This window comes from Rhinichthys klamathensis, unplaced genomic scaffold (assembly GCF_029890125.1).
Source record: "Rhinichthys klamathensis goyatoka isolate OS25496 unplaced genomic scaffold, OSU_Roscu_1.1 h1tg000059l_1, whole genome shotgun sequence".
NCBI lineage: Eukaryota > Metazoa > Chordata > Actinopteri > Cypriniformes > Leuciscidae > Rhinichthys > Rhinichthys klamathensis.
In genome coordinates this window covers 7,820,205-7,832,813 of record NW_026606604.1, presented here as the reverse complement: position 1 = coordinate 7,832,813, position 12,609 = coordinate 7,820,205, and the positions used below count along the sequence as shown (strand labels likewise).

Genomic DNA, 12,609 nt, shown 5'->3' with positions numbered 1-12,609 from the left:
GTTGATTGGCTGCTCAAGAAACATTTCTTATTATTATCAAAGTTGAAAACGGTCGTGCTGCCTAATATTTTTGTATAAATCGTGCAACATTTTCTTCAAGCTTCTTTGATGAATGGAACTTTCATAAGGAAAGCATTTATTTGAAGTAGAAATATTTTGTAACATTATAAATGTCTTTAAAGTCACTATTGATCTGAATAAAAGTATTAATTATGAACTTCTTTTAAAAACACATAACGTTCCATAATTGTTTTTATTTTTTTTGTATCTTTTCTTTGCCTCCACTATCTTCTGTTTGGCAGCGGATGGACCTCTGTCCCTTTCCTCCAGGCCTCAAATAAAGACACACTACCACATTAAACCCTTTATATCCCTGTGAAGTAAAACAGACACGGTTTAATTCAAACAGCGAAGTCTGATGTCAGATCAGTCGGGATGCTTTAAAAGACTGTAAACCCTGACATGAAGCTTTCATTCAGTACAGCCTCAGCTCCCTTTCTCATCCCGGTCTCTCTTTTCTTTCACAGGAAATGGGTCTCTGTTTTGACATATCCAATAACTGTTGGCATATATTCCCTTGAGCAATGGGTCTGCCCGTCTCTATAAAGAAGTGTGATGTGCAAGCTGTATGTGCAAAGCGGAGTTCTAAGGTCACTCCCAGCACAAGAAAAGGTTAGCATTTGATTTTTAAAACCATTAGCCAGAATTGATTTGTAAGAATACAGAAGCCCACAGAAAAACACATCTCCTCCTGACTATTTCCTTTCCATTTCTAAGGCATGCTGAGTGATTCAGCGCGGTACAAAACCGAAGAGTGGAAGAAAAAAAAAATCGTTGTGAGATCTGGTGCGTCCTTGGGTGTGTGTTTTAGCTGAGATACACATAAAGTCGGGTTATATTTGCACCTAAAAGTATTCAAAATGTATTCGAAAAGCACTGAAAGAGAAGGGACATGAAAGGTTACGCCATTTAAGATGATAAACTCATTCCCAGATTTTTATTTTTATGAAAATATTGGATTTATGCACTCGACCCAGCAGTGAGCACCATCCACAGCAATTTGTCCTGATTTATTCAAGACTTAAACAGGGTATAAACAAGGCTGGAGTGTAAGGTTGAACCTGTCCACTCCGAGCCGTCTGCCAGAGCGGGAGAGGTAATATCTGGGCTCCCGAGAGATGTTTGATAGTGCTGGCGGGTTGCTGGAGAGATTCATTGGTTGATATAGTGAATCCTGAACTCCAGGCGAAAAAAGTGGTACAAAGAACAAAAGTGGCAATACAACACAGCAAAGAGAAAAGCAGAAAAAGACTACAAAAAACTTGTAGGCAACGTACTGTTTATGAGTAACGTATTTGTTTAATCAGCTTTTACTTTAGGTTCAATCTTATTTTAGGTTAAATCTCGTTTGGGAAAGTGTTTATCTTAGGTTTTAAAACTGGTCACCAATTTTGTTTTTATACTTTTTGCCAGCATATTTGTACTTGTACAAAAGATTCTTATCAGTAGGTATTCACACTAATACCAAAAAATTGTACGAATATAAAAAATGACAATTCAACGATCTTCAAAATTTAAACAACACTTGTACGAAGCTGATAAGCATTCATTTTAATATTAAAAATTAATTAATTTTAACATTATTACGTCCAAATTAGTATTCATACCAATACAAAAAAATGTGCTAATGTCAATATTTACAAATATCAACTGTACATACACCACCACTGTGTGTGTGTTTTGGCCATTTATTTAGACGACAACTACAAAAACGCAAATTTGTGAAAACAGTGACGTCATGCACATGCGTATTACGTGTTCAGTCTCTATAGGCACGTACATTAGTGTTCACTTTACATTAAGGCCAACTACTGGCCAAATACAGCATTTTTAGGCTGTATTTATTTGGTCAAAAATACAGTAAAAATAGTAATATTATGAAATATTTCAATATTTCTATTTTAATATATTTAAAAATGTTATTTAATCCTGTAATGGCAAAGCTAAACTTTCAACAGCCATTACTCCAGTCTAACTTAAATTCTATTTATTTCATGTTATTATTAATGTTGAAAACAGTTGTAATGCTTAATATTTTGGTGGAAACTGAAAAGTATTATTAATATACATTATTTTGATCAATTTACTGCATCCTTGCTGACTAAAGTATTAAAAACCTTTAAACAGTAGTGTATTCAGACTACTATTAAAAATGCATGATTGTCAATATTACTATAAATATTCATGCTAATATTTTCTGTAATTCAAATTCAGAGCTGACTGCCAACAGTGCAGGTTGAGTGAGTGGCGTGTGGCTGGTCAAGTCGTAACTGAGCCCTGCGTCCTGAGGGAACGGTTTCTACAAGCCGAACGGTGGTAGCATTTGAAGGAAACAACAACAACAGACTTACAGGAAGCTGGACAGGCCATCCTCCCAAAGGGTCATGAGAAATTGCATTACGCCTGCCTCGGTACAAGGCACAGGGGTCATGGCCCGCAGCCAGACACCAGCCACCAAACAGATGCTGCCTGTAAGAACTGCGCTCTCGCACCGGAGACCGCCGCTCCCTCAGAGGGCTTCCCGTGACAGCTTATTACAGGCCAGATGGGGGTGAGAGCCGCTGTCTGTGGGCCAGGGAGTCTGGAGCAGGGACGCTTTTCCCTCTAAGCAGTTTGCTGTACACAGTATTACACGCTTTGATGGAGAGAGCGCGCACCTGTGTAGCTGGGCTGCTTTCGGCACAGAGTCTGTGACCCGTCGCCGCTCGGTTTCACATGAAGACAGGGATCGACATTGCGAGCGTTTCACTCGCATTTGCGACTAAAAATAGAGGAGCGCGTGTTTGATGATAGAATATCAAAAAAATAGAGGAGCATGTGTTGAAAAGTCCTTAAGTCTAAAAACAATTCAGTTTTATGAAATTTAAGGTCATAAAAAATCCTTAATATCTTCAATGGTATAACAAACATCTTAGTTATCATTTTAAGAGGACTTAAATTAAGGGATGGAAAAACAGGAATCGTGCTATAACCTAATGGGACTGTTGATTTGTTTCAGAAACATTTTTTTTTGTTATGCTGGTTGAAAGTCTCTTCACATCCTGATAGCAGTCACTAAGTTAAAGGAATAGTTCACTTAAAAATGAAAATTCTGTAATCATTTACTCACCCTCAAGTTGTTTCAAACCTGTATGAATTTCTTTCTTCTGCTGAACACAAAAGACGATATTTTGAAGAATGTCGGTAACCAAACAGTTGGTGGACCCCATTGACTTCCATTGATATTAAGGGATGGAAAAGGGATGGAAAAACAGGAATCGTGCTATAACCTAATGGGACTGTTGATTTGTTTCAGAAACATTTTTTTTTGTTATGCTGGTTGAAAGTCTCTTCACATCCTGATAGCAGTCACTAAGTTAAAGGAATAGTTAACTTAAAAATGAAAATTCTGTAATCATTTACTCACCCTCAAGTTGTTTCAAACCTGTATGAATTTCTTTCTTCTGCTGAACACAAAAGACGATATTTTGAAGAATGTCGGTAACCAAACAGTTGGTGGACCCCATTGACTTCCATTGATATTTTTTTTTCCTAGTATGAAAGTCAATGGGTTCCATCAGCTGTCTGGTTACCGACATTCTTCAAAATATCATCCTTTGTGTTCAGCAGAAAAAGACATTCATATAGGTTTGAAACTACTTGAGGGCGAGTAAATGATGACAGAATTTCCATTATTAAGTGAACTATTCCTTTAAGTGGTCTAAATGATGTCCTACCTGCCTGCCAACATATGTATTTCCATACCTCCGCGCACCTTCTCGCGCAGAGACAGACGTCAGTCACCGAGCACCGCAACCGAAACAGCAGCCACCCTTTACAGTTCCTCCTGAACCAAAACGACAAACTGCAATTTGGAAGGGATGGAAACGTTATACTCGGAGCGGTTTGTGACTAGAATTTATGCGTTTCAATGGCAACATTATCAATGCCGAAATGAATCTGCAGCAGTCAGGTGGTTCAGGTCAGAGCTATTTAAGTTGTTTATGTTCATTATTATTGTAATGTTCTGTGCTTTGAGACATGAGGTATTTAACGCCGTCTCTCGTGACGCTTTGTTCCCTGCTGTGCGCGTTCATGTTTTGAAGGAGGCGTGGCTTTGGAGACGCTCTGAAGGGAGGCTGGGATCTTATGCTTTCAAAGCTAGCTCGCTATTGCTAGCCACTCCGAACATTTCCTACCCTATCTTTAAACATGAAAAAAATTTAATAAATGCACGTTTCAAAGTAAAAACGCTGTGCTGTTGTGCAAGTTTTGAGGTTTCAGAGCAGTTTGCAATCAATGAATACTACACAATTATGATAATAGATTGCTTATGATCTACTGTTGATGAAATATGACAATGTTTTACATCGTGGAGTTTATATTGTAATATGTTGTAGAATGGTTGCAAGAGTGCAATTTTTCTCCCCCTCATCGACATTTCAAAATAAGAGTCCCGGTACATTTCTGGTTCGTTTATGATTAAAAGTCCTGATAATGCATAAATGTTTTTACCTGGTTATAATTTGTTATCTGCAATGTAAATCTTGTTGCTTTTGTCTGAGTTGCCCCGTCACAGAAATAAAATTATTTAACATACAAGTCAATATAGCCACTTCACTAGTATCAGTATATATACATATAAAAAACACACATACTGTTTAAAGTATGCCTATAAAAAATTACATAATTTTTAAATACAGTTTGGAGCAGAAATATTAAAAACCTAGTGTAGTCTATGTCTCCTTGTATCCCACATTATTTCGGAAAATTGTATAAATTTTCATCTTTTAATGTGCTTGTGGCGAGCAGGACGAGGTCGAGGGCTGTGAGAGATACGAGACCGGTGCGTCGCGCAGGTGTCGGTCATCATTAGTAATCACGCCACCGGCCTCGCGCCGTCCTCCCACGGCCCTCGACCTCGTCCTGCTCGCCACAGCGCTAAAGTTAAATGTTTTAACTTAAAAGCACATGTGCTGCTTGGGAAAAAGTAAGCGTCAAGCCCGGGAGAGGTGCTTTTCACAGGCCTGCAAGCGCAGCGGACCTACCGCAGTAGTCGTGAGCGTTTTAAAAAGACGGCGTGCCTCGGAGACGGAGGGGGCAGCGAGTGGCGAGGAGAGCTTTCAGAACCGCTGAAGAGCATTCAGAGATGAAAATCGACTTGTGAGCTGCAATAAGGGCTGAGTGCATTGCACTGTGACTCCGGCAGCACTGATTTGGCAGGTGGCCGCGTGGTTAAGGGTGGGTGGGGGGGTGGGGGGAGGCCTTGTATGAAATTAAAGGAGAGGGCGCGCTGGATTCTTTATATATTTTTCTGTGCCGTCACTGCAGGGCAGGTTAAGCAGGGAACCGGAGCGCTTTTGCAACTGGAAGAGAAGGAGAGAAAAAGAAAGATGGAAAGCGGCCCGAAGCCCCCTCAGGCTGTGAGGAGAGGGGGCGAATGGGCCGGGGGAAGGAATGCTGGGAGGAATGCAGGAATAATAGCAGCTTTACACCTGAAATTTTAATTTTACAGCACAAGGTCACGGAAGGTGGGCACTCTCGTTAAGGGTTGCCGGGTCTCGCAGGAGGTATGATGGAAGTCGGCTGTCACTCGGCCCTGTTTGGTAGGCTCAAAATAGCTCTGGGAACGAGAGCCGGTTTTAATTTGCGAAACTGGGGAACTGTGTTGAAGGCGGAAGGTGAAAAAAAGATGAGATCCCGAAGGATGCTGAGTCAAACCTGAGTGAGAACTCCGTGACCCCTGAGGTCTTTCCCTCACACATTTTTTCCTGTGATTGCAAATTACTGAGAATGATTTGTGCCCACAGATAGCGTTTAATTACGGACTCAAATATTTGTCAACACTACCACAGATGATACAAAATATGTATCATTACAATAATTAAAACGATTTGAATTAAAACATACTATCGACAAAAATAACAAGAGAGAAATTACACCGCAACATATTACTGTAGCTATGCGCTGACAATGTTTATTAAAGAATAAATATATAGAAAAATATCATTGTTTCCAATACTTTCAAGGACCAACCCGCTAGATCTGCGTGAGCTGCACTGGTAAACCGAAGCGCTTTGCTAACGTGTTAATTTGCTTACCCAAATGCATCCCCATAAAATACTAAAATTTGAGTAAAATAAGATTAATTAATATGGCATTAAATTATGGAGCTCCAAACACAAATCAAGATACTATGGCCACTAATGAAGAATCTGTTCCCACGACATAATTCGCTTTGGTTATATCGTGACCACATTGTATTAGTTGTTCCCTCGTCGCCATGATTTAATTAAAACGCGGCCACAAATTAAGTCGTAGGAACTAAATTTCTTAATTCAGAACTTAATTTGTGGCCACAATATAGATTTTTATTTCTGCATGTCATGTCCATACAAAATACTGACGAGGTGATTTTCATCACAAGACAAAAACGAATAACATTGCTTTTAAATTAAATTCCATTTACCGTTGTCCGTTTGTGGATTTAACGCCATGAAGTTTTGTGAATAAAGCGCAATCTACAATGACTCTAAAGAACATTGAAAAGTGGTGTTTTTGCACTGCAAATGACTTCATTTAATGTTCAAGCCATTATTTCAGAGGATTTATTATTCTTAGCCGGGTTCTGACTGCATGATATTTTTGTCTGTTACGATAGTCACTGTGTCAGATTATGCGATTTTGACTTCTAAATTCTTGTTGTGTTGTGAGCAAGAAACATGTCAAACTAGTACACGTTGCTTCCCGACCAATCATTGCTTGCCATCTTTAACGACGTCCGTGATGTCATAGAGCAGGCGGAACTAGCGACTGACTTCCGGAAGAGCTACTATCGAAAACTATATAAAAGATGCTATAAGAAACTATCGAAGCGTTGTGTTAGCTTGATGCTAATGCCAGTACTCACTGGGTTGCTGAAGGGCCTCCACTATCATTCGCCAGCCCATGTCTTTTTTCACTCTGTTGTGATAGTCAAGGAAACATCATAAAGGCAATTTCACAGATGTGATGGAACCCGAAAAAAAAAATTAAACATGCTAGTCTTTCTGTGCTATATTTTTTCTTCACCGTGTCCCTTTAGGGGCTCTGTAGTCGTCCACTATGACACACTATACGAGATGAAACAATTGATTATTGCGTTCTGAAGCCCATTGTCCTTTATGAATCACCAAAACACTCTACGTCAAATGGATCGTGCCACAATCAGGCTGATATCGTGTAGCCTGAACCCGGCATTAAACTGATTCATGAAAAAAAAAGTTTAAAAAAAAGTTAAAAAAATAAATAAAAATACTGCACACATCTGCTTCGTGAATTCGCCCCTTAATGTTTTAAGCATTAATCACCAGTAAACAGGAATAACAAACTAATGTTTAACATTTTGTAAACAAAAACATCTCTAATCTGCTCCAAGTTAAATGTTAAACAGCTTTAAGAAAAGAGGGACCGTTTCATAGCTAAACAAACCGAAATGAGAGCAATCGAGAGAGAATATTAACATCCCATTAAAATCAAATTGTATCTCTTTTCATGCAGTCAGAAACAATGCTGAATTAATGTTTTTCCCCCTTCGTTTCCACAGGCAAGGAGAGTAGACGAGGTGCCAAACGGAGTGATTAAATGATATTGCGTCTCTTTAGTTCTCTTGGCAGATACCTGCCCTCGGGCTTTGATTAGCTCTTTTGTCTTACAGCGGAAAATCTACAGCTAACCGAATGGATATGACTGTGAATTTACAGCCACAGTGGAGGGAAATAACTCTGTCTTTGTTTGGATGGAAAAGCTGGTTTATTTCCTGTGGTATAACACATAGTCAGGTGAGCAGGATGAAGAGGTGTGCGTTTATTCAGGACCGATACGGGCAAAGAGAAACGGTAATACACGGGGTCACATATATCACCTCTGGGTTTAATTCATGTGACAGACTTTCACAGCCAGACTGTGTGTAACACAACTTTGATGAGGAAACATCATGTCGGTGTACCTCACCCAAAGGGAAAAAACACAGTGTGATCATGTTCAGGCAGAATGTACAGAAAGTATATTACGAAATAGCCATTCATGGGTTAAGATGTTTTTGACTGATTTGAGACGCTTAAAATGAACATACCCGAGGAATAGTACAACCAAAATTAAAATCACTTACTCTCATGTCATTCCAAAACCTTTTTTTTTTTTTTTTTTTTGACAGATTGGAAAAAAAAATGAATGGTTGGTGTGATTAAAGATTAAAGATTTTAGTGAATAATAATGTTTTTTTTTTTTTGCCCCAATTCACATTCACCTTGTGGAAGCATGAACATTCTGCAAAACATCTAATTTTGTGTTCACGAAAGCAAGGATATCATACAGGTGTGGAATGACATGAGGGTGAGTAAATGATGACGGCATTTTCATTAATGTGGTGGTCAAAAGTATTATAGGGACTTATTGACCAGTATAAAGTGTCTTGGGAAGTTTAATGCTGGTTTTACTGGTTTATCAAAGGTAACCAGCATAATCAACTTGTGCCAGTAACAGTATAAAAATGCCTATCTGAAACCAGACCATACTGAAATTTAAGCTGGTCTGAACTGGTCTAAGCAGGTTTTTTTCAGCAAGAAGGGCAGAATATCTAAATGAAATGGTTTTCATGTCACATTCTTGATCATGACAGGTACTGTTTAAGGCTTTCAAGATTGAAAAACTGAAAACAGAGAAACAACCAGATGTTTTCATTTATAGTTTTTATCAGCATTTTATTCTGTTTTACAACTATGTATCAGAAATCCTAACAGAGCTTATATCACAGAAAAGTTCCTTTTATTCTGTTTTTCTATCAAGTACATCAGTTGACAGGATGCTATTCCACTTTTCACAGTTGCTGAGGGTGTAATCATAAGCAAAACTATAAACAATACGCTGCTTTTTTCTCTGTAATTGGCAACATGCCCTGGTGTGAAACCGAAAAACAACAACAACAACAAAAATCCCACCTTAATCTCAACAGGCCAAGAACACAAACGCTGCATTTGATTCGAATAATGGAGTTATGTGCTTGAATGAAAATTGTTTACGAACCACAAAAGAGATTATTTGTGGATTATTAAATTCGGCTAATTCTTCAGTTGAATATGAAGTGATGGAAAAGTGTTATTAAAATGCTTTGACAGAACCAATGTTACGGTAAATGGATACGCACTGATGCAGGTTCGGCAATGTCGACAGCGTCTCACGAGCCATTCATAAGAGCTGAAATGCGCTCTGATTCGGAACGGCATGCATAGGAACGCACGTGTGACCGCACATGAATCTATACCTTATTAAAGAGGCAAAATCAGTATCATATCAAAATTTATGGAGACAAACTTGGATTGTATATTGACCTGTACAGGTCTTACTGTATGTTGTAGGTTTGGACCAGCCTACACACCTAAACTGATATTTGGACACATCAGTAACTCGAGCTCAAACAAGCTTCCAATCCAAAAACACATTAGTTGAGTTTCAAGTCACCATTTACAAACTGTAGCTCTGTTCCAAAACCTAGCAAGCTGTGTCGCAGCAGACCACTAAAGTAGCATTATAACCATCACGTGACCAATAAGCAGCTCAAAAATATAGGTGCCACGCAAAGGTGCCAGCACTCCCCTACTTTAATATTTAAAAAACACACAAAAATAAGATGAAATTATCCATTTGTATTTATGCTAAACAATTGTTAGTGCTACTTTTGATTATCAAAAAAATACATATATATAAAAAAATTGGTCTAAACGGCACCAAGCTCAGTGAAAAGAATGAATCTAAGATGGTGGAAGAAAGCGCACTCGAAAAAACTGGAATTTAAACGAATTTTAATGAGCTATTTTAGTCTTGTTTTTCAGTAAATTTATAGAAATGTATATACATTTACTTGAGAAGCAACACTGCATAGATTATTCTGCTTTATTACAATGGTAGACCTTTTCCCCATTTATTTTAATAATAAAAAAATAAAAAATGAAACAAATGACAAGTCTAATATGCAGTGTTGCTTTTCAGGTAAATTAATTTTTAGATATTTTTACTGGGAAATGAGACAAAATGCTGCCTGTGTAGGCAGCTCACTATATTTTGAAATAGAGAATGTGTGTACTGTCAGATCCACAGTACAGGTCTAGATCCATAAAATAAAACACAAAATGCACAAAACTGTGAGTGCAACATCTTTCCCAGCAGGCCTCATGCTCATGGTTTCCTAACACGCTTTCTCTCCCTGCTGAGTGACAGCAGACTTCAAATACCTCAGGGTACCAAACATCATCTGGCATAATAATCAACAATTATAGACAGACACAAAAAAAAACAATTTGTACTGTGGCATCGCCATGTTTTTGGACATGTATAATGCAAATGCATTTTTTTAAACATTGTACATGATGTATCTGATACATCACTGCACCATGGTACTGCCAAACACACCTATATGTTGCTACAAAATAAGAGGCTAAAAAGCATTTTGTGTGGCTGCTGTTCCTCAAAGCTGATGCTGTCTCTGCATGGTACAGTGGCTGTTGAATGTTGGATTTACCTGCCCACAGGCGAGCCCCATTCCCCTCTCCCCCATTCCATGAGGACATGATAGATTCAGCTCCAGGGCATCGGCGCCAGACTCCTGTGAGATGGATGCAAAAGCCTCCAATTATTGAAGTATAAATTCAATGCATTTCCAGCTTTGAATCACAATCAAGCTGTGAATGTTCAAATGCAAACCTGTTATATGCTACATAAAATTAATTGCTCACACTGTCTACATTATTTTAGCAACTGGTTCGAAGAAATCAAAGCAAATTAGCTAACCCAGCAAACACGGCCCCAAAAAAGTATTTTCACATCTTGCAGGCCTGTTCAAAATGCTCGGTTGTGTAGAATTCAGCAGTTCTGTTGTGCTTTACTGAAACTGTGCGGCATTACTCCATCACTGTGACCCAGACAGGTAAATAAGCCCACGTCATCTGGATATCATATGGATAAATGTCAGTTATGGCGAATTTCTACATCATTTGATCATCATTAGATGAATTATCGCAGTCATGATCAACAGAAAAACACACATTTTCAGATGGCTGGTGAGTAAGAAGCAGGTCTTTGCATTGAAATAGGAGAAATTTAAAAGGATAGTATAGTAGTCGGGGTTGTTTTGGACCCCATAGACTTTCACTGTATGGACAAAAAGAGTTTTTCAAAATTCTCCTTCTGTATAAGAAAGTAAGGTTTGGAAAGACATGAGAGTCAGAAAGTAATGACAGAATTTTTGGGTGAGCTATCCTTTAAGTTACATGGTTCTTTAGAAAATGATTAACCGGCCCTGATGTATCCACTGTATGAGGGCTTTGTGTGTTCAGGGACGACATACCAATCTGTAGAAACTCTAATAAAACATCAAGAACCAACTCACAAATCCCACAGAGCAAAGGTTCTTCAATGCACTTCATGGTTTAGCAAAGAACGCTTTTCTTTCAAATAACCTTTATTTTTAAGTGTACAGAGCATAACTAATCACATATACAATCTTTCTGCTATGTACTTTCAAATAATCTTTCCATGCAATCTAAGTCTATTCACCATGCAACAGCAAAGCCAAACGCAAAAGACACAGACGCACAAGCTAATAAAGAATATGACTAAAAAACAAACAATTTTATTGTTTATCAGACTCAAGCAGATGCAAACAATGAGCGAAGCAAATCAACGGTGACTGAGACATTGGCTGTAAAATAGATGAGAGTGGTGATAAGTGTTCCACACGGATGCACGAGAGACGAGTGAGCGAGCAGGCGGGCGGCACGCAAACCGGGGTGGGGTGCGTAGCCGTAGCCGAGCCGAGTTTGACAGGCAATTACAGATCCACGGGGGCTTTAAACCACATCACATGGGGGATTTAAACAATTACAAAAAGCTCTACAAACCTGCCACAGTGACTCCATCTGTAGATTTATGATTTTCCACAGACTGACAGCCATTAAAGGGGGAAAAGAATAAGCATTTTAGCCTTACAAAGTGCAGAGGACCATGAGGTGGGGTGATGCTATTTATCACTGTCAGACGGGGGAACGGGACAAACCTGTCGACCTTACAGGATTAGGCCCTAGATTTCATGGTCAATTAGGACCAAATACAGGTACAAAATGGACACAATGTGCCATGATCCCAAAGCCAATTATCAATAATGTTTAATTTCACCCAGTTTCTTTCATGCCCTTTATAGAGAGAGGAATGGGAGGAGGAGGTTGTGGATGAGGGGGCAGGCTTTCCTTTTTGCCCTCCCGTCAAACAAAAAGGGGAGACACGCACACAGTGAATTAAGTGCTATCATCTCTCATCACCGTAAGCTGCTTTCAGAGAGAGAGGCCAGCAAGACGACTGTTTGATATTGCAGGCTTAGCACTGAGAGAGAAGGGTTTAAAATATACTTAAAATAAGCCAAAGGAAGCAGAAAAAAATAATAAAAAATGCTAAGAGCAGTTTCCTGGAGCAGCGAGATCTCTCTTTTCTAGCTGTATGAGTTACGATATACAAGTGTCTGTCTATGGAGCCTTTGCATTC

At 38.9% G+C, this 12,609-nt stretch overlaps 1 protein-coding gene across 1 annotated transcript in view; it reads right to left on the bottom strand.

The window, feature by feature from the left end:
• The window catches only part of dpyda.1 (dihydropyrimidine dehydrogenase a, tandem duplicate 1), a 190,950-nt gene that overhangs the window by 55,646 nt on the left and 122,695 nt on the right, over window positions 1-12,609 (bottom strand). Inside the window, 1 exon segment of the mRNA XM_056249222.1 lies at window positions 10,595-10,678. Within this exon segment, the coding sequence (XP_056105197.1) occupies window positions 10,595-10,678 (84 nt within the window).